The 22,418-nt window shown below is 40.2% G+C and overlaps 1 protein-coding gene across 1 annotated transcript; it reads left to right on the top strand.

The window, feature by feature from the left end:
• The first annotated feature begins 464 nt into the window (after window positions 1-464).
• Window positions 465-9,140, top strand: LOC121504328 (scavenger receptor cysteine-rich type 1 protein M160-like). Its single transcript, XM_041779040.1, has 10 exons — window positions 465-507; window positions 706-1,011; window positions 1,808-2,113; window positions 3,544-3,849; window positions 4,671-4,973; window positions 6,481-6,786; window positions 6,861-7,163; window positions 7,851-8,180; window positions 8,797-8,882; window positions 9,000-9,140. Exons 1-10 carry the CDS (start codon window positions 465-467, stop codon window positions 9,084-9,086), a joined length of 2,376 nt encoding a protein of 791 aa, XP_041634974.1. The 3' UTR covers window positions 9,087-9,140.
• The last annotated feature ends 13,278 nt before the right edge of the window (window positions 9,141-22,418 follow it).

Here is a 22,418-nt window from a genome sequence, read left to right as displayed (position 1 = left end):
CTCTGACAGACCTGTGTGGTGGATCATCCCTGACTGTGTAGAGTCTAAATCTACATTAAAGGAATGTGTGATAACAGAGGATTATTCCACCTCTTATGGGCTTGAAATCACATGCTCAGGTATCAGTATTAACACATTAGTTCCCAAATCTTTCTGACTGTTTTTCATTCACATCACTATGAACATGTCCTGCTTATTTTCCCTTCTACGTTCTAATATCCAGAAATTGACATTTGAATGAGTGGTAACTATTGTTGCCTTTAGACCTTGTTTGTACCTCTGTAATGGTAAACTGTGAGTTAGAGTTGAAAAAGAGAAACATTATTGAAAGAGCTGTGCTCATTCAGGAACACTTTGATAACAGCAAATGTGAGAAAAAGACATTTGATCATCAAACAGGTGGTCTGGAGTCCATCATTGTGGAGCTCAAACAGCTTTTTTTTAACGAGAGGAATGTGTGGAACATGGCATGGTCCAGTGATGAATGCCTGGAAATCAGCTGCTCTGGTATCATCATCCATGAAAGCTCTGATTCCTCCTTCACCAAGCGTTCTTAGGAAGACATTTGTTCTTTGAGCCCTCCCACACAGTTCTTCAACATTCTGACCTTTCTGACATGATCTGTTTGGACAGGAACCAGTAAAGAGAAAGGACTGGTTTTAGATTGTGGTCAAGTTCTCTCTCTCTCTCCTGAAATCTCCACAGACTCTGTCAGACTGGTGAACGGGACTGGTCTGTGTTCAGGCAGACTGGAGGTGAGGTTTGACCAGCGCTGGTCCCCAGTGTGTGAGGAGGACTTGGACCTGCAGGGTGCTCAGGTGGTCTGCAGGGAGCTGGGCTGTGGGGCTCCTTCAGTCTTCAAGGGGGGAATGTTTGGAGAAGTGGAGGCTCCGTTCTGGACTAAGAAGTTCCAGTGTGAAGGCCACGAGTCTGCTCTCCTGGACTGTTCAGAGTCAGGGTTGACTGGGAACACCTGTCCACCTGCTACAGCTGTTGGGCTCACCTGCTCAGGTAGAGCTGGAGCTTTGATTGACTTGCCTTTGTTGTCCCAGTGAAAGTATGAATGAGTGAAATGAATGATTGAAAGCACATTTGAAAGTGGAGCAGCTGACTGAGACACACACAGATGAAAGCATGATTGAACAGGAATATGAAAGAAAAAGGAAGAGAGAGGAGGAGCACAGGTAGACTCTGATATAGACGTACCAATTATTCTGAACTGAGACTTGAAGAGACCAGGAAGACCAGACCAGTTGTTGGGTTGAAGTTGAACTAACTCTCCAAATCTGGATCACTCATTTTGCATTTTCCTATTTTCTCTCAAAATCAAAGGAAATTTGAAAATGTTAGCAGTAATTTTAAAGAAATAACACAAATGTAATAGAATATCTAAACATATACCATTAGCAATAGATCGTGTGAGAAATGTTTCTGTTCTCATGCTTTCATGGCAGATTTTGTCTGTTTTCCTAAGGTTAATATTTTATTGGTAATTTATATTGACTTCAGGGCTGCATTGAATGAGGTGGAGGGCCGCCAGTGGCTCCCCGACCACCAGTTGTCCAACCCTGCTTTAGAGTCAGATTTAGTTTTTGTGTGTAATTGGAGCTACAAGTCATCAGCATTACAGTAGTAAAGATATTGTGTGTGTGGATTATTGAACTTGATGTGAAAATGTAAAGCTGAGAAGAGAACAGGGCTGAGCTTTGACTTCTGTGGGACTCCACGACTTACTGTAGATCTGCTGGAGGAGAGGTGAAGTAGACCCCCTTTGTCTTTTCTGAACTATGTCCTTGTCTTTGGTCAGACCCTGATGATGAAGTCCGGTTGGTGGGAGGATCCAGCACCTGCTCTGGTAGACTAGAGTGGAAACACCATGGAGAGTGGAGACCAGTGAAGCCTTCTTTCTCTTCCTGGACTCTAAAGGAAACAGCTGTGATTTGTAAGAGACTCGACTGTGGCTCTGCTGTTTCATCTAGAGCGATAGAGGAATCCTCTGACAGACCTGTGTGGTGGATCATCTCTGGTTGTGTAGAGTCTAAATCTACATTAAAGGAATGTGTGAACACAGAGGATTATTCCACCTCTTATGGGCTTGAAATCACCTGCTCAGGTATAAGTATTAACACATTAGTTCCCAAATCTTTCTGACTGTTTTTCATTCACATCACTATGTTAACAGAGTTTCATATGAACATGTCCTGCTTATTTTCTCTTCTATGTTCTCTTGTCCAGAAATTGACATTTGAATGAGTGCTAACTATTGTTGCCTTTAGACCTTGTTTGTACCTCTGTAATGGTAAACTGTGAGTTAGAGTTGAAAAAGGGAAACATTATTGAAAGAGCTGTGCTCATTCAGGAACACTTTGTTAACAGCAAATGTGAGAAAAAGACATTTCATCATCAAACAGGTGACCTTTGTGGAGCTCAAACAGCTTTTCTTAATAAGAGTAATGTGTGGAACATGAGATGGTCCAGTGATTAAGGCCTGGAAATCAACTGCTCTGGTATCATCATCCATGAAAGCTCTGATTCCTCCTTCACCAAGCGTTTTTAGGGAGACATTTGTTCTTTGAGCCCTCCCACAGAGTTCTTCAACATTCTGACCTCTACCAAATATTTCTCATCTTTGATTTGTTGTCCTCAAAGAAGCAAAGCTAAGAAGACTCCAGAGCTCTCTTGTGAACATCTGAGAGCTGATCTGAGAGGATCAAATGTTTAGTTTTGCTCCCATCAGCACTCCAGTGTGTTTCAGAATGACACAGTGAAATAGAAGGTTTCATTCTGCATGTTGTCTGATGAAAGCGCTGTCTGAACCAGTGTTATCATCCACATTCATGTGTTTGGAGCTTATATTTATGTCCATGACTGCTGCTAAAAATAGAACTGAATTGTGTTTTTAGGGTCATTTTGAGCAGCGTTACTTCCTCTTTAGAACTCTCAAAGTATTTCTGATATTTGGAGTCCAGAGGGCAGTTACCTTCACACTTTATTTTAATGTGGAAATCACTGACATTTGACCACTTCTCCACTCACTCATGCTTACCATCTGTGTTTGCACACAGCTCTGCAGTCTCATGGCCTTATATGGGCAAAAAAGGGGTGTGTCTCTATGCTCATTAGGGGAAAGATGCAGGTTCTTGTAGTTCATGAGCACCTGGCATTCATCAATCTAAGAACACCTGTGAGAACAATTCATCAGCTTAACAATGTGTCATCAATCCCACCAAGGTTTCTCTGAAAACTCTTAAGAACAAAAATCAACAAAAGTCTCAGGTTAATGTGGGAGAACGAGGCACAGTGTTACTTTGTTTCAGTGAGTTCTGTAGCTCTTGTCTAATTCTGTGTGAACCTATGGAGATCTTTGTCACCATTTCAGTCATTCCCTGCATTGTTGCTCATCTGATCATCATTGTAAATGTGCTGCTTTTCTCAGCCTGTTACCATCCTCCTACAGCTGAACTTGGACAGGAACCAGTGAAAAGAAAGGACTGGTTTTAGATTGTGGTCAAGTTCTCTCTCTCTCTCCTGAAATCTCCACAGACTCTGTCAGACTGGTGAACGGGACTGGTCTGTGTTCAGGCAGACTGGAGGTGAAGTCTGACCAGCGCTGGTCCCCAGTGTGTGAGGAGGACTTGGACCTGCAGGGTGCTCAGGTGGTCTGCAGGGAGCTGGGCTGTGGGGCTCCTTCAGTCTTCAAGGGGGGAATGTTTGGAGAAATGGAGGCTCCGTTCTGGACTAAGAAGTTCCAGTGTGAAGGCCTTGAGTCTGCTCTCCTGGACTGTCCAGAGTCAGGGTTGACTGGGAACACCTGTCCACCTGCTACAGCTGTTGGGCTCACCTGCTCAGGTAGAGCTGGAGCTTTGATTGACTTGCCTTTGTTGTCCCAGTGAAAGTATAAATGAGTGAAATGAATGATTAAAAGCACATTTGAAAGTGGAGCAGCTGACTGAGACACACACAGATGAAAGCATGATTGAACAGGAATATGAAAGAAACAGGAAGAGAGAGGAGGAGCACAGGTAGACTCTGATATAGACGTACCAATTATTCTGAGCTGAGACTTAAAGAGACAACAGACTAGGAAGACCAGGAAGACCACACCAGTTGTTGGGTTGAAGTTGAACTAACTCTCCAAATCTGGATCACTCATATCAGTCATTTTGCATTTTCCTATTTTCTCTCAAAATCAAAGGAAATTTGAAACTGTTTGCAATAATTTTAATGAAATAACACAAATGTAATAGAATATCTAAACATATACCATTAGCAATAGATCATGTGAGAAAATTTTCTGTTTTCATGCTTTCATGGCAGATTTTGTCTGTTTTCCTAAGGTTAATATTTTATTGGTAATTTATATTGACTTCAGGGCTGCATTGAACGAGGTGGAGGGCTGCCAGTGGCTCCGAGACCACCAGTTGTCCAACCCTGCTTTAGAGTCAGATTTAGTTTTTGTGTGTAATTGGAGCTAGAAGTCATCAGCATTACAGTGGTAAAGATATTGTGTGTGTGGATTATTGAAGTTGATGTAAAAATGTAAAGCTGAGAAGAAAACGGGGCTGAGCTTTGACTTCTGAGGGACTCCACAACTCAATGTAGAGCTGCTGGAGGAGAGGTGAAGTAGACCCCCTTTGTCTTTTCTGAACTATGTCCTTGTCTTTGGTCAGACCCTGATGAAGTCTGGTTGGTTGGAGGATCCAGCACCTGCTCTGGTAGACTAGAGTGGAAACACCATGGAGAGTGGAGGATAGTGCATCCATCGCACTCTTACTGGACTCTAAAGTTTTCAGCTGTGATTTGTGGGAGACTCGACTGTGGCTCCGCTGTTTCATCTAGAGTGACAAACGAACCCTCTGACAGACCTGTGTGGGGGATCAACCCTGACTGTGTAGAGTCTAAATCTACATTAAAGGAATGTGTGAACACAGAGGATCGATCCAGCGTTTTTGGGCTTGAAATCACCTGCTCAGGTATCAGTATTAACACATTAGTTCCCAAATCTTTCTGTCTGTTTTTCATTCACATCACTATCTTAACAGAGTCTCATATGAACATGTCCTGCTTATTTTCTCTTCTATGTTCTCTTTCCAGAAATTGACATTTGAATGAGTGGTAACTATTGTTGCCTTTAGACCTTGTTTGTACCTCTGTAATGGTAAACTGTGAGTTAGAGTTGAAAGGAGAAACATTATTCAAAGAGCTGTGCTCATTCAGAAACATTTTGATAACAGCATATGTGAGAAAAAGACATTTGATCATCAAACAGGTGATCTTTGTGGCGCTCAAACAGCTTTTTTTAATAAGAGGAATGTGTGGAACATGGGATGGTCCAGTGATTAAAACCCTGTGAAGTTAAAATAAATCTGTATATATGTTTGATGTATGATAGATCACTGTGTTATGAACCCCCAGGGCAAATTTCAGTCAAATAAAGGATCTCCAAGTTTATAAAATTAAGCTACAAATCATGAAAAATGAGGCAGTAAAATCTGCTTCAGGATGATGTGGGCGTGTCTGTTGATTGAGCTGATACCATGCCCACTCAGGATGAATATGATCCTCTCAGATTTTGAAATGTTACAGTTTGAATTGAGGAAGGCACTCATGCCATTAGCCTGTCTCTTGACCTTTTGTTGACCTTAAAAGAAGAGATAGTCTGTTCAAATCTCTGCTAGGATGCTTTATATGATCCATAGACCACTGTGACGACTGACTGTACTGAGATGAACTGCTCTGTGATTTTAGATTGTAGCAAACTCTGATGAGGAGTGGCTCATAGATAAGTTGAATGAGGTTAACAAGCCCTCACGCAGTAAGCATGAGCAGCCATCCTTTTTTTATAGGTTCACAGATAATGATATAGACAGGCAGGGTAGTCTGCAGCATTAACCCCCTCACTCATGGTGTCATACTTGGAAAAATACTTTCCCATTAAAACATGAACCAATAAACAAAACATGCATAACTATAACTTTGCAATGAAACGAACATTATAGAATGATACAAGAGTGAATTCCTTTGCACAAAATGAACCCAGAAGTCCCTGCTCCAGGCGACTGCTTCCTTCCACAATATTGTAGTGTTACACATTGGCCCCGCCCACAGGAAACCAAGCCAGGAAAGAGGTGAAATGGCCTAAATCCAGAATTCAGTCACATGTAGATCTCAGTGTTTTCACACATTTACAGCAACCATATTCCAACATATCTAGAGTGTTAAGACAAAAACTTTGGATTTCACTTTACAGGGTCTTTAAGGCCTGGAAATCAGCTGCTCTGGTATCATCATCCATGAAAGCTCTGATTCCTCCTTCACCAAGCGTTCTTAGGAAGACATTTGTTCTTTTAACCCTCCCACAGAGTTCTTCAAGATTCTGACCTTTTTAGACTTGACCTGTTTGGACAGGAACCAGTGAAGAGAAAGGCCTGGTTTTAGATTGTGATCAAGTTCTCTGTCTCTCTCCTGAAATCTCCACAGACTCTGTCAGACTGGTGAACGGGACTGGTCTGTGTTCAGGCAGACTGGAGGTGAGGTCTGACCAGCGCTGGTCCCCAGTGTGTGAGGAGGACTTGGACCTGCAGGGCGCTCAGGTGGTCTGCAGGGAGCTGGGCTGTGGGGCTCCTTCAGTCTTCAAGGGGGGAATGTTTGGAGAAGTGGAGGCTCCGTTCTGGACTAAGAAGTTCCAGTGTGAAGGCCACGAGTCTGCTCTCCTGGACTGTGGAGGATCTGGCTCAGTTAGAAACACCTGCTCACCTCGTAAAGCTGTTGGACTCTCCTGTGAAAGTAAGAGAGCAGACATAGCTTTGATTTAACTCACTAGGTCACTTCCTTTAATGATTCTGTTCTTGTCTGTTTAGATCCAGATAATTACAGGTTGGTGGGAGAGCCCAGCCGGTGTGCAGGAACACTGGCGATGAAACACATGGAGGAGTGGAGACCTTTGGCAGAGAAGAGTTCTCACTGGGACCAGAGGTCTGCAGCTGTAGTGTGTACAGTTCTGAAATGTGGTTCTGCTGTTTCAACAAGAGTAGTGGAACGTGATGATAAAAGACCGGTGTGGTGGATCAGAGGTTCCTGTGTCCAGACTGCGTCCTCTCTGTTTCAATGTGTAGATTATAGAACTTATTCCAGCGACAACGTCCTTGAGGTGATCTGCTCAGGTAATACTAAACATCACATCTGAATTTGGTATCCTGAGTCCTACTATGAATGTATGACTTCAGTTTCTACAACTGCATAGAAAACAACTTTCTATTTGATTTTCAGTTCAGTTTTATGTTTTCACCATTAAAAGGAGATGCACAGATAAATATGATGTGCAGGAAGAGATTAATAACAAGAAGAAAAGGCCCTGAATGCATGAGGATTATGGGTACCTGTATGTGGGTGTGTCAGTGTGCAACATCAACCTTTACACCTTTATCTAAACCGGAGCAACAAGACTACAAAATCCACCTAACATAGAGGGAATCACTTCAGAGCTGCAAGACATCAATGACAGCATCAGTTAAAGAACAGCAGGACAATTATGATTAGATCTCTACTATAACATTTAATAGAGGAACACCTTTGTCAGGTAGACATGAATATTCCAGAATTAAGAGCCATATATCACAATAAAAACTGACCCCTAGTTGTTTAAAACATTGAAGATCTGAAGATTGAATTTTTTTAGAGTAGCAGAATTAAATCACAAGTCATTGGGTAAAAAACTCTGATAAACTGATGTGAATCAATCAGTGATGTTTACATCAGAGGTCTGAGAGCATCGGTCCCTGGAGTCTTGGAGCTGTAATAAAGTAACATGTCCTCTTATGTCCTCCCATTATGTCTGTTTGTTTCTCCAGATTTGCTTGAAAAGCCAAACATCACCTTCTCCTTCTCCACTGACGGGGCCTCCGAGGCCACGCCGCAGGGCTACCAGGCCCTCATTGGCACTAGCTTCAACATCACATGCTCCGTCCAACCTCAGTATGAAGGAGGAGATTTCCAGCTCATCTTCTCTGACTCCAACACAACACAGAGCTACACCCTGACAGTGGTCAACCATTCTGCCCATTTCCTGTTTCCTACTGCAAACCAGAGCCACGGAGGGCAGTACAGCTGCGTTTATCACCTCCATGCTTTCTCCCATAACTTCTCCTCAGAGAGCCAGACTCTCTCTCTCACTGTCGGAGGTAACTTCTCTGATTATCTGGCTCAAACAGTGACTGTCACTCTCCACCAGTATATTCACACTCAGTGCTGTAAGACTCTCTTATCTGAGCAGGTGTTCACTCATTTCTGCTCACATGTGACTAAATATTTCAACATCCCCTCAGACAAGAACAGCTCATTATCATTTTAGTCACATTAAAACTTCCTCCACACTGCTGACATGTTAGCCATGGGGTTGCTAATGCTGCTACGTTACTGGTGTGTTGTCGTTCTACTCAGGTGTTCCCAGTTAGTGACAGCTGATGGAAATGATGGGGGCGGAGAAATCAGCTCAGGTTTCTGATTCTTGATCAGTTAAAATGCCAAAATCAGCTCTGATCTGATACTGAGGTCCTGATCAGGACGTCCCTGATGAAGATATTTACTAAATCCCTGTCAGATTTCAGAAACGTTCCTGTTTTTATGACTTCAGGGCTGCTGAGATAAATGAATGGCACTTCTAGATTTAAATTTTCCAGTGGAAAGCTTCATAAATTTTAACTTGACTCTGACTCAGTGGTTTGTAGGTGTTGAACTGACTTTGTCTTTGATAGATGAGTCTCATGACCAAATGTGATGATGTCAAATCTGTTTCAGACCCTCTGAGAGACCTGATCATCAGATGTGTGGTCCTGCTTGGTAGTCTGCTGATATACGACACTGCCCTCTACTGCTACTTTAAGGTACTGCACACATCTTTATTTAGTGGAGGATTCAGACTGTTTGGCATGACGTCATTAGGAAAAAAAACTCTCAGTGATTTTATTGATTTAAAAAGAGTTATTCTGATTTCTTTCCAGGTCAAAACCAAGCGGCAACCTCCGGTGCTGAGAAATGAAATCAATGTGGAAATGCAAATAATTACAATACCGCAAGAGTCCACTTGAGGCTGGCTGCAGAAACAGTCCAGTCTGGACACCTGTTAAACAGCCGGTTTTTACAGTAGAATTAAACTGGTTTACAGCCTGGTAAAAAAAAACAAAACAAACGTGTCTCATTAGTTAATGTCTTCATGTGCTCTCACTGTAAGGAGGGGTTAAGTTTTTTTGTACCACAATGGTTTAGATTATATTTAGGAAAAACCTCACTTTTGCCGTTAGGTTGACCCAAAGTTCAGTTGAGACCACGATTTCAATATGGAAGCCACCATGTATTGGCTTCAAGAGACATTTGAGTCCACCTATTGTCAGCAGACGGCTGATGTCACACAGGGTTTGTCCAATTTTATTCTGCAGTCTATGGTCAAAACCAGACGGATTCCAAGGGACTACTGATGTGTTTTTCTTGATGGCTGCCTGTTGTCTCAGTGAAGACGGTGGAGCCAGAGACGGTTTTATTTGACATTTGTCGATATTGTGGGTATCTGTGGGAAAAGAGCCCAAATCTGATCAAAATGTTGATATTTTCTTTTCAAATTCTGTTCTCCAGAGTGAAACAGTTACTCATTGTTGTTACGCCATAGTTGCATGATAAGACCACTGAACACTTCACTTGGACTACACGTCTGAAGAAAAAGGCTTCTATCTATTTCTTATCCTACATGTAGTGAACAATAGGTGCTGTTTGGCTTCTTATATTCTATACAAATATCTGTAAAACATCATTAAACTTATCTGGCTGCTGTCAATACTGCAAACATTTAACCCTAAAATAATGACCTCTCATTGGCCACAGCTCTCTGTGAGTCCAAACAGGATTAGTGGTATAGAGGATGGATAAATGGAAGGATAATTCCCTCTTTATTCTTCAGATATCAGCTTCAAAGTCACAGAGGTGTCTGCCAATGCTTTTTTTTTCTTTACTGTGCACCATCAAGGCCTGAAACTCAGACTGATCCTACCATTTCCTTTCTTTGAGACTCATATCTTCCCTTTACCCTTGTGCTTCTTGCATGGAAAGCAGTTTCAAAGCACCATCACGGTGGACAGTGTCGTTTTAAAGAGTCATACACACTGTTAGAGTATTGGTGAAACCTACGGTGGATTTGAGGCCGCTGACATGGTAGCTGGCCTTTGTAATGGCGGTGGTAATGGCTGTTTCTGCTGTTGTCTGCTGACTGTGACAGCAGCAGAGATAGCTGATGGAATATGTTAGACAGTCGCTGATAACGGCCTAAATCACATGATTTTAATTGGATTTGGATTTTAAATATTACAGCATTAACGTACATCTTACATCTATTTCAGAAACAGAGAAAAACGTTGACCTTCAGCCACAGATTTGTGATGAAGTGTTGTGTAATACAACCTTATTCTACTAGCTAATTAGCTTAATTATTTCATGCATTTTTACATTTTTTGTGTGTAAAAGCGGTTTGTAAAGATTAAATCCATACCAGGAACTCCGATATTGAATTTTTTTTTATCAGTTTTAAATTTTTTTTTTTTTTTTTCATTTCTGCCACTGGCGGCTGATGCTAACTGCCATATTTGCTGTGTGACTATCTGAGACAAACAATAGCAGACTTTTCCATTGTAGCGTCAAGTTTGATTGTAACATGAACAGCTCGTCACTGTGCAGATCATGCAGGAGAGCGCCTGAATAATAGAGAGGAAGAAAGAGAGCTGCTTTGAATAATGGCATAAATCAGCCAATTCAAATAAGTATGAGGACTTTTTTGTAAATATGTGAATATTTTGAAGATTTTTTTTTGTCACATAATGATAATTTTTTTTTTTTTACTTTTGGTCCACAAGAGATGGGGCAACAAGTTTGTGCAAAAAAGCCTTCGTAATTATTGTTACCATATGAAATTCATTAAAATCTTTGAGTTTTAAATTCCATTTAGTTTTTTTCTTTTGTCTCTATAGTCCCATTTTTTTTGACATTCACGTGACATTACTGCAGCACACATATTCTGAAAGCCCAGGTTGTTGAGGAAAGGCTGTTCAGAGCTTGACTGTGCTCCACAGGGCTGATGTTTTACAAGCTTTTTAAAACAAAAAGTCCTGGAGAGACCAAACGCTTCAGTGCTCAGAGGGTTAATAATTACCTGATGATGTAAACACTGTGTTACCTTCTGCCTCTTTTATATGAGATATGTATCATTCATTTAAGCATTATTACTATTCATTTACTGTACTGTTCATTTAAAGAGTAACTAAACCCTCAGACAACTGTAGTCAGATATAAACATGTATATGGGTAGTAGTGCTGTTGATCAGTTAGGGTCCACATGTTGACTCTTTAGCACAAAGTTTAAATTCTACTTTTGTGTTAAAAATGAGCAGTGACTGCCCTCTACAGGCTGAAACTGTCCACTGCCACTGATTTTTTCAAACATTTCTACTGGCTGATCTGGTGCCGTCTGTCATCACCACAGAGATCAACAGTAACCGCCCACTTTTCCCCGACCGCCACTTCACTGGTAGAAGCCACAGCCAAAATGTGAAGCTCCACCAATCAGAGATGTTACTGTGGCACTGTAGGATTGTGGGTAATGTAGTGCTGTTGCCATAAAACTAGGTGGATAATGTCCCTGCTTTTGTCTTCCAGATAACCTTATATCTTTATTTCCCCATTGAAACCATCTTTTGTTGAAAAACAAACGTTAAATTCATTAGTAGAGGCCAATCTGGACAGAACGCGAAAGTTTGGTGCAAAACGCCGGGATCAGCCAATCAGAGACGTTTCTGTGACATTCTATGATTGTGGGAAATGTAGTACTGTTGACTGAAATGATCTAAAAACTTGTTTTACCTAAAACAGGGTGGATAACATACAAAACTGTGTGGGCTACATCAGTGCTTCTCAACTGGTTGAGCCTCAGGACCCACCATCACCTCCTCAATCAGTAACTTCTGATTTATTTAACAGGAGCTCTGATAGATTGGACCTCATAGAGAACAAAACATGACAAATCAAAGAAGGAGGTTAAAAAAGCATATTTTGAGCCATTTACACCGGATGATACTATCGTTAAAGGGATACTTCAACATTTTGGCAAATTCGCCATTGCCATAATTCCTATAGTCAGTAATCAGAGTACATTTCATATGACTTACTTTTTACTTTTACTCTAGTAGATTTATAGACCAGTACTTTTACTTCTACTTAAGTACATTTTAACCAAAGTAACTGTACTTTTCCTAGAGTAGATTTATAGACCAGTACTGTTACTCCTACTTAAGTACATTTTAACCAGAGTACCTGTACTTTTACTCGAGTAGATTTATAGACCAGTACTGTTACTTCTACTTAAGTACATTTTAACCAGAGTAACTGTACTTTTCCAAGAGTAGATTTATAGACCAGTACTTTCACTTCTACTTAAGTATATTTTAGCCAGAGTAACTGTACTTTTACTAGAATAGATTTATAGACCAGTACTGTTACTTCTATTTAAGTATATTTTAGTCAGAGTAACTGTACTTTTACTAGAGTAGATTTATAGACCAGTACTGTTACTTCTATTTAAGTATATTTTAGCCAGAGTAACTGTACTTTTACTAGAGTAGATTTATAGACCAGTACTTTCACTTCTACTTCAGTACATTTTCACCAGAGTAACTGGTTGATATACAGGATCACTAACGAGTTTACACAAACGTGGCTTGGAGGCTCAGACGCACAACATGTACGTAGCTGATTACACTGCTTAAAAAGTTATTAAGACATACCACTTTAATTTCCAGTGTTTATAATTTAACATGTTAAATTGTTTTGTTCAGGAGGGTGTTTGGCTGTGGAGTGATGGATCACGTTTCTCCAACATCAACTGGTGTCCTGGAGAGCCAAGTAAAGGTGGTGGTGGCCAGCATTGTCTACAGATGAACTATGGAAGTAAATACACTAATACTTCTTAAAACATTTCAAACATCAGTATTTTGCCCATCATTCAATTAATGATACACAGCAGGTAACACAAGAAAAACAGAGCTTTAGAATCAGAATCATTTTTATTGTCATTGTACAATGTACAATGTTTTTTTTTTTTCCTTTGCAGTTTTAACGTCAGTTGAGACAAAAGCCTTTTTTATTTTTGGTTACGTTGGAAAGCATTTTTGGTGATAAATTTATTTTATCTGTACTTTATTATTAGCAGCACAGGTTGAAATAGTATTCAGGTGGGACGACCTCTGGTATTCTGACCATCGCCCATTCGTCTGTGCCAGAGATTTTTGAACGCCTGCTGATCAACACAGCGACATGAAGAAAGTGTGAAGGGCACAAAATCATTATTTATTGTCATCATTTCATGATTAACATGAATGCTCCATAATTCATCAGATTTTAACCTTTTATACCTTTTGTGCGATGCTTCCTAAGGGCCATAAATGATCATTGACAGTAATTATGCAAGTGAAGTTAAATGTGTATGGAAAAAAAAAACATAAAAACAAAAAGCTTTTTGCAAAACTTTGTTTTTTTTTAATGTCGAAATAAAAGTCTTATGACTTAAAACTTACTGATGTATGAGTATTTCCTTTATTTCAAGAACAATGTTCCAAAAAACAAACTCTCATGAACAGCAGCAGGCTTGAGGACCTTTCCAGGGCATTTTTCTGTTATTTGTTTGGTTTTCAAAATCACAACATACCAGTCAGGCCGGCCCCTCAGACAAACCCAGAGAACGGGCCCTTCTTGGTTGTGATTTATTGATGATGTGAATGTGTTGTATCTTTAGCATTGGTGCTAGCACCCTGGCTAACAGTTTCATCATTTTGGGAAACATTGTCATGCTATTATGGGTTTCTGATATTGGAAGTATTGTTTTGTGCTGCCTGTTGCACCACTTTTTCCATCCATTACTGCTGCTTGTTTTTACCCCATGTCCACAATTTTTTTTTTTTTTTAATTCTACTTTGCCTCTTCTTTTGTCATTTCTTGCCTGTTTTCTGTCACTTTTTTTTGCCAATTTTTGCCATTAATCACCCATTTTTGCCAGTTTCTCTTTTTCTCCACCCTGTTGCCATTTCTTATCCATTTTTGCCCATTTTGGCCACCATTTACCAATTGATGCTTCTATTGCCCATTTTTGCTACTTTTTTTTTTTCCACTTTTAACCCATTTTTGCCATTCATGCCAGGTTCTGCCTTGTTTTGCATATTTTGGCTACTTTGTCACTCCTTTTTAAATTTGTTTGTCATTTCCCCCACTTCTTCATACTACCTGTCCCCTTTCTTGCCACTTTTTGCTCATTTTGGCCAGTTTCCTGCCCTTTGTTGCCCATTTGTGCCACTTTCAACCAATTTTGTCCACTTCAGGCCATCGTATTATTTTCATTTTTTTTATTTTTTTGCAATTGTTCCAATGTTTTTCCCATTTCTGCAACTTCTTTTTTTCTTTGTTTGGCCACTCTGTGCCTACTTTAGGTCCATTTTACTCATTTTGGCCACATTTTTGCTACTTCTTTTTGGCAGCTTATGCTCATTTCTTCCCCACTTGGCTCATTTTGGCCACCTCATTACTTCCCCCCCCAATTCTGCCGCTCATAACCATTTTTTTTTTTACACTTTTTGGCTTTATTTGTGATTGCCATGGTTTGCACATTTTTGCCTCTTTTTGCCCATTTGTACAACTTCTTTCTCCCACTTGTAACCAATTTTTGCCATTTCAAACCCATTTGTTCCCATTTAGCTCATTTTGGAAACGTTTTGCCAATTGATACTTTTTTTGCCGCATCATGCCAAGTTATGCCCCATTTGATCTTTTTCTTTTTCTTTTTTTTTTTTTTGGCCATTTTATCAATTATTTTTGCCACCTTTTTACGTTTATTTGCCATTTTAACCACTTCTTCATGCTACTGTTACCCCTTTTTGCCACTTTTTGCTTATTTTGGCCAGTTTCCTGCTCTTTCTTGCTTTTTCACTTTTTGCATATATTTCCCTTTTCTTGCCCATTTCTGCAACTTTTGTTTTGCCACTTATAACCAATTTTTGCCAACTTGAACCTGTTTTTTCCCACTGACCTAATTTTGGCCACTTTTTGCCAAGTGTTGCCCTTTATTGCCCATTTTTGCTACATTTTAGACACTTTTAACCAAGTTTTGCCAATTCATACCAAGTTATGCCCTGTTTTGCTTATTTTGGCCTTTTTACTAATCCCTTTTTTAAAAGTTTTGCCACCTTTTTACCTTTGTTTGTAAAGACTGAGAGACAAAAATTATCATAAACAATATTTATTCATTCATAAAGTTTATTTGATAGGGACAATGCAAATTAATAGTACAATTTACTAATTTACTAATTTTCATCCCCTGCTCCTAGTTAGGCTTTTAGTTAGGCTAACTAAGAAAGGGAAAAATTCAAGTTAACATAGTTACATATGGACAATAACAATTGTTTGAAGAGATTAAAATACATAGTGTAGTTAAAAATTCTCACATTCTTTAACGGTTTTGCTAAAAGTCTTAATGTGTTAATTTTATTTCGGTTGGTTGTATATTCCACAGTTGAAAGTCTTTTACCACCAGCTGTACCCTCAGTGTTCTTATCACATGAAAAATTTGCATACAATTTCTGGTGCTAATTTTTGTAAGCATTTTAAAACCAGTTTCAAACATAACAATTTGAGAAAAATGATCAAAACCAAGCAAACTGTACTGCTTCAGTATGTGACAGTGGTACCACCTTCTTGGATTTTTATATTTAGATTTGTGTGTTTGAATTATTTAGATAATATTATAAAATAATTGAAACCAGAGTTTGAGTAAGGTCACACCTGATAGTCTGGGGGACTCGGTCAGTTTTGGAACAGAAATAGCAACATTGTTGCACTTTCCTTTGGTTTGGTTTGCATTCACACTCATCTTGGCTCAGACGGACCAAACCGTCTACCTCTCCCTGCAAGGGGCGCTGGCATCACAAATAAACGGCGAAGAAGAAGAAAAGAATGCATAGAAGAAGACAAAACAGGAAATCCATCTCTTTCTGTCTTTTTTCTACATAACTAGAAAAGCACTTGGAAAGCGCAAACCTCCGCCATTAGCCCTATCACTCAATAGTGAAGAATCCTTTAAAAAATTCCTGGATCCGTCCCCATGTGTCCCCACCACGGCATTCCCTGATTACTCCCCCCCAGTGGGGTGGAAACATGGTGAGGCAAAGCATTGGCTTCACTGCGGGTGCCATCAGATGCACCTATGGTCTCACCAGATGACTGGAAGTCATGGCAGAGGGTGAATATTCCTCTGTTCCTCCCAGCATCGTGAGTATTCTTGCTACAATTCGCTGTATTTCTCTCTGTTACGCTCCGACTCGTCTCCTTTACCGGCTGGCATCTTTGAAACTATAAACTACAAAACTTTGAATAGAAACACACCTAAAAACTGCGGCTAGGATTGAAGTTACTCATGTCCGCCATCTCCTGGTGTAAAGTGGTAACAGTGCAGACCTCCGCCATTAGCCCTATCTCCTAATAGTACAGAATCCTTTTAAAAAATCCTGGATCCAGATGGTGATCCAGATCACTCCCAAAATCTAATCGTTCTTCATTATGCCATTTCTGACATTTCCTGAAAATTTCCTGAAAATCTGTCCACAGCTTTTTGAGTTATGTTGCTAACAAACAAACAAACCCACCTGATCACATAACCTCCTTGGTGGAGGTAATTAAAAAAAAAAAAAAAAAAAAAAATTATGCTGTTTGGGGGTGCATTGGGGCATTATGAGCAGCCAGCGAGGCTGTCCAGCAGGTCGTTCTTTACATGATACAAATAAATCAGCACTGACTACGACGTGTTACTATGGCTACACAGACACCAAGCAAGGTACCAACATGTACTTGAATATATTAAATCACATATAAATCCGTATATCATTATGCTTTATGTCACTTACTGCTTTGCTTTCACACCTCAAACGAACCGCACCAGGGTTTGATTGGAAGCAGACCGAAACCTTCTGTTTTCAAGCAGACCAGATTCCGCTTGTTTGGTCCGCACCAGAGTTCGTTTGAGGTTTCACGCCACTTCAAACGAACCGGACTATCTGGACCAGAGTAAAGCTCTGGTGTGAATGCATCCTCAGTGTCTTACTGGGAACTGAAGTTTCCTGGTTCATATTTTACAAACTAGAAGAAATACTAGAATCCCATCTACCACTTGACCACTGTCTGTCTGTGTCTGTCTTTGGTGACAATTCCATCTCAAGTCACAAGTATCCTACAGTAAATATGGTAGAAACTTCCTCTCCCAGTCCATCACTTCATATCAATGAGTGATTGACTCAGGGTTTAGCATGCATTGTGGTATTTTAATTTCCACAGCTTTCTTCATCACTCTTGGTCTGAGAACATTCTCCCTCCTTGTGGAACACTTTCCCATCTGGCTGCTTTCTCCACTTCAGGGTAACTCCACTCAGTCCACTCTCCTTCAGCCTGTCCTGAAGCTGGGAAACATCAATCAAAAACATTTTTAACTTCTTTACTTCCATACGTGGTTAAAATTGTAGTATCTGTGGGAGGCCAGAGTAGGTTTGTTATGGTCCAAGAAGCAGGAAAGACATAGTCCCAGAGGAAAACAAGAAATTGAAGATTTTTTACACACCTTTTTTAGGAGGTCCGCGTTCACAGCAGGGTCATTGAGATCCACCGAGAGGTCATCAAGCTTGATCTTGAGCTTTATCACCTGCTGCTTCTTTGCTGTTTTCCAGAACAAATAAGAAATACCAAGACAGTGAAGATATGGTTTCATACCAAATTCATGAATATTGATGAGCACTGACATCATGTTTATCAAATATAGCCCAACATTGTTTAAAGACGATCAACCACTTACGAGTGCTGTAGCACACAAATGGGAGTTTAGTTTCACAGCTTATTAGCATCCATGCTCCCGTTTTCCACTTTGAGCTCTTCAGAAGTGCTTTACCACACACCACATTTACGTCACCCACGAACTCTAGGACTCGATCCCAGTATCTGACTTTGGAGTCGCTTCCATCAGACCAGTAATAGCCAGGATCTCTGGACAGTCCGATCCATACCCAGACACCGATTGGAATCAAGCTCCGGACCTTCTGGTTCTCAGTTTCATTCCTTATGGTGGCCAGGTCTATGAAGTTCTCCCGGCAGTGTTTCTGAGCATTGGACCAGTTCATTGCTTTGTTTACTAAAACAAATTCAGGATCCTGTTGTGTTCCTAGAAACACCATTTCAAGAAATTGGTAAATGTGTACTCATAGTCAACTTTTTCATAAACTTTTATCCAGACTGAAATGTGTCTTGCCAATGGTGTGTCTGTAGGTGACTCCAAGCTGGCATGGCCCACTTTCATTTCCTCATACATTTCCCTGTCAGAGACTACACTTACTAGCTTAGAGCAGGCCTACAAATTCCCTCCTGACCCTAGTCTGCACATGTTCTCTCTGACCCTGGTGGACCCGGCCACCATTTAACCTTTGGCAGCCCTTTAAATTTGACACCCTCAAGAGCCCTTAAGGACCAAAATGGCTCACTTTATAAATGAAGCTATAAAAATGTAAAACATTCAGATTTTTAAAACATTTTTGTTTGATATTTTAGATTAACTCCCCCTCTGCTCATAGACATTAAATATTAAAGAAATTTAACCCTTTAGTCCCCCCCCAAATATTTTTTGCCATTTCTTTCAATTTTGCTGCTTTAGCCCATTTTTTTTCCTTTTTTTTTTTTTGCCACTTCTGCCCAATTTTTTTTACTTTTGGCAAATTGTGCCCACTTTTGCTACTCTCAAACAATTTTTTATAGCGCCTTGCCCATTTTGTCTCTTTTTTGCCATTTCCTGACCTTTTATACCATTTTATCACATTTTTTGCCCATCGATGCAAGGAGGTTTTTCCACTTCCGATCCATTTTGCACATTTTCTGCCACTTGTTGCCATGGTGTTGCTTTTTGCCTATTTTTGCCTCTTCTAAGCCATTTTTGCAGCTTTTTTCCAATTTTTAGCCACTTTCTGCTCTTTTGTTACAACTTTTTGATCCAATTTTGCCCCTAGATGCCTGTTTCCTTACACTTTTTTTTCACGCTTTTTGCCACTTCAAACCTGTTTTTGCAGCTTCTTGCCTCATTCAGCCATTTTGATGGGCAGCCATGCCTCTACTGACATGTTTGTAGGCTTATGAATATTGATAATTTATTTTAGGTCTTTATTTTAAAATTGACTTTTGAAACCTTGTAAAGTTAGTGGCAGATGTAAAGCACTTGTTTTCTGTCAGTTGGGGCTTGATAGGTTGGACATGAGAATTCTATGTAGAAATGTTTGTGTCAACTCTTATGTGTCATGTCACTGTATTAATGGAGACTCAGTACATGGGCCTGTCTCTGGCTCTCCTCTTACCTTTGTAACAGATGAATGGTTTCTGCTGAAAACAATAGAAATCAAACCATTTTCCGTCAGCTCTAGTGACCACACACAACTGGTCATCATCAAGGCTGGGGTCTGTGCCAGTAAACCAGTTCATGTAATCAGCCCCACTCCCTTTGTACCCATCTGACCATTTCCATTCAACTTCACTGTACACACCAATCCAGACAGAAGAGCCAGAAAGAAGAGGGGAAACTGTGGACTCGAAGTGTTCCACATCTTCATTGCTTTCAACAGTGGCCAGGTCTGTGTATTTCTCCCTGCAGTAGGTCTGAGCTTCAGTCCAAGTCTTGGGCTCAGCGACATAGTGGTACTGACGAGGGAGGCCTGAAATGTCCCCGCCTGAGAGGAAAGCCGGGAAAAATATTAGAACATCATGAAAAAGTTTGTTTTTTTTCTAGACATCATAAGCGTCTCACCTGGGCTATGGACAAAAAATAACTGGATTTTTGCTCAGTGGTCCAAAGTCCTAAGGCCTAGTGTGATAGTGTGGACCTCCCTATTGGGGCTTTAATCCCACCTCTAGACGAAGTTGACTAGCCGCCATTTCTGCGGTGGACTCTCGCCAGTTAGGCCATGCATTCTAATGAAAGTTGGCTTGTAAAGTGAGCGTTTCTTCTTCTGCTATGACTTTCAGTTTAACTTTATTTTACTCAACATGTTAGAGGACGTGGTACACAACATATGGATTTCACAGCTGATTTAAAAACCATCACAAACATAAGATACGTATTAAGCAACTATAAAAAAAAAAAAAATTTTTTTGCTAGTTCATACGTACAGTTTTATAGTATTACGCTATAACTGATTTGAATAGAATGTCAATAAACAGCCTTTAATCTTTTTTTGGTGGATGCTGGGTTCAGGTTAGCCGAAATTGTTTTATCAGACATTATGACATGTAACTGCCAAGCAGATAAAGATGTGAATGGCAAATATATCCAGCTAGAAAATATGCCAGTTGCTAAATAAACTGCAAATAATTACATATTTTATATTTTATTTCCTAAAGAAGCATTAGTTACGAGTTGAATTCTTCTAATATAAACTAGAAGTCATTTTTCTACGACCTACATTTTGTATGAGAGGCACTCCTTCCTGCTCAGTGCTCAGGTTTATTGATCTGTGCAAGCTGCACATGGCTAATGAAATATTCATGAGATCTACAAAACTCTATGCAGGATAATCGGCAGCATGGGTGTAGCACAGGGGGGATAAAGGGTACTGATTACGTGGGCCCTCAGTAGGGAGGGGCCCTCGGGAATCCTGCAATGAAAAGTGTATTTTGATGTATTTTTTCTTAGTAATTAGTAGGGGTAACCTGGAATAGTCGGTGATTTGATTCAGAGGAGTCTGATTTCGACTATGAACCTCATAGTCAAATGTTGTTATGTAACCAAGATCATATCGTTCTGACTACATGGGGCTGCTAAGCCTGAGTTTCCGTTAGCCGGCATTTGCCACTCATTGGCTGGTAAAAAGGGCGGAAGTCCAGCAGATAAAAATATAACCTGTCAAAATGTCTTGCAGAAAACATGCAAATGATCACATAAGTAAATACTGAAAACTTGCATATTATATTTTGTCTAACCTAGAAGATATGTTGCGAGAATGCGTTAATATAAACTAAAAGTTGCCTAATCTTACTACATCTACTGTCATGCAGTGCTGGGGTTATCTCCTCAGACGGCAAGCACATGGCTAATTATGTATGCGTGATAACATCAAAGCAAATGCGTCTCTGTGCATGCTCAGTACTGCTGGAGACTATGCAGAGAAAGTGGGAAAGTTCGACCAGAGCTTTCTCGGAAAGCAGAATTTTAATCCAAGTGAGGTTTTCCTGGTTAACCAAAGGCTTAATATCATCAGTGCTGTGGAGGGATTTTATGTCATTGCTGCGAATAATGAAGAGGATGAAACAAAGCGAATTGTATAGCTGAGCGTCGTAAACACAGATGCAGCAGCAGAGAGAGAGAGGCTTATGCCAAGCAGAGTTGTAGTAGACTTGGATAAACTACCTATGACCAATCCTCAGATAAAGTTGGATTGTAGTCAACACAGGATCACATCGTGCAGAACAGCATGGACTGCTTGGAGCTTATAAAAAAGGCTCTGTCTCTCTTCAGAGAGGTTACACTTATATCATCATGAGGACTGAGCAACTGACGATAAGACTCATTCTTCATTTGAAATGTACAGTTCTAACGCAGTGTCCAGTGAAGAGAACACTTTTGTTATATGTTAAGATGCTTTGTTGTTGTTGGTGGAGGATGGTATTTGGCTGTTGTAAGTTGCATGTTATGATAGTGGCCAATGTACTAACAGGCTAACGGTGGTTATGTGAAGCTAACTGTTGTTGTTTATGAGTTTAATGTGGGCGTATATTGTGTAACTGACTGCATGTGTAAGGAAGAGCGCAGCTTTCATTTTGATTCTTTAAACCACTTACACTGAGAAAAAAAAAAGAGAGAGAAATTTATGCTTTTTGCTGCTGTCAATGCAGCAAAATAATGTTAAAGCAAATGTCCGGTAGTTGTTCTAAATGGCTGGAATTCTTGGGGACTGCCGGTAATTTTGACCAGGGACAAAAATGTCTTGCGGAAACGCTGTTCAACAGTTTGTCGACTAAAGGCAAAATCTGGAGAATCAGATTCGACTACAGGGCTGTATGTTAACTTTTTTTTGCCCATTGCAGAGTGTGGCCGCTCGCACTCTGCACAGAACTGCGCATGACGAGAGGAAAAAAAACATTCCGCTTGAGTCTAAAATGTACCAGAAATAAAAAATAAATGAACCGGGCATGAAATTCAAATATCAAATCAAAGTGGAGTGAAGTTTTTGGGGCAACAAGTCAAACCTAAGGTCTTATCTGCGCGTCTGGCATTCACACACCTGTCTCACTTTGTCATAGCACCTGTGCGATGAGGAGTGAAA

The sequence above is a fragment of the Cheilinus undulatus genome, linkage group 22, assembly GCF_018320785.1.
Source record: "Cheilinus undulatus linkage group 22, ASM1832078v1, whole genome shotgun sequence".
In the NCBI taxonomy this organism is placed as follows: Eukaryota; Metazoa; Chordata; class Actinopteri; order Labriformes; family Labridae; genus Cheilinus; species Cheilinus undulatus.
Note: the sequence above shows the minus strand (reverse complement) of the source record. Positions and strands in the feature narration are given on the sequence as shown.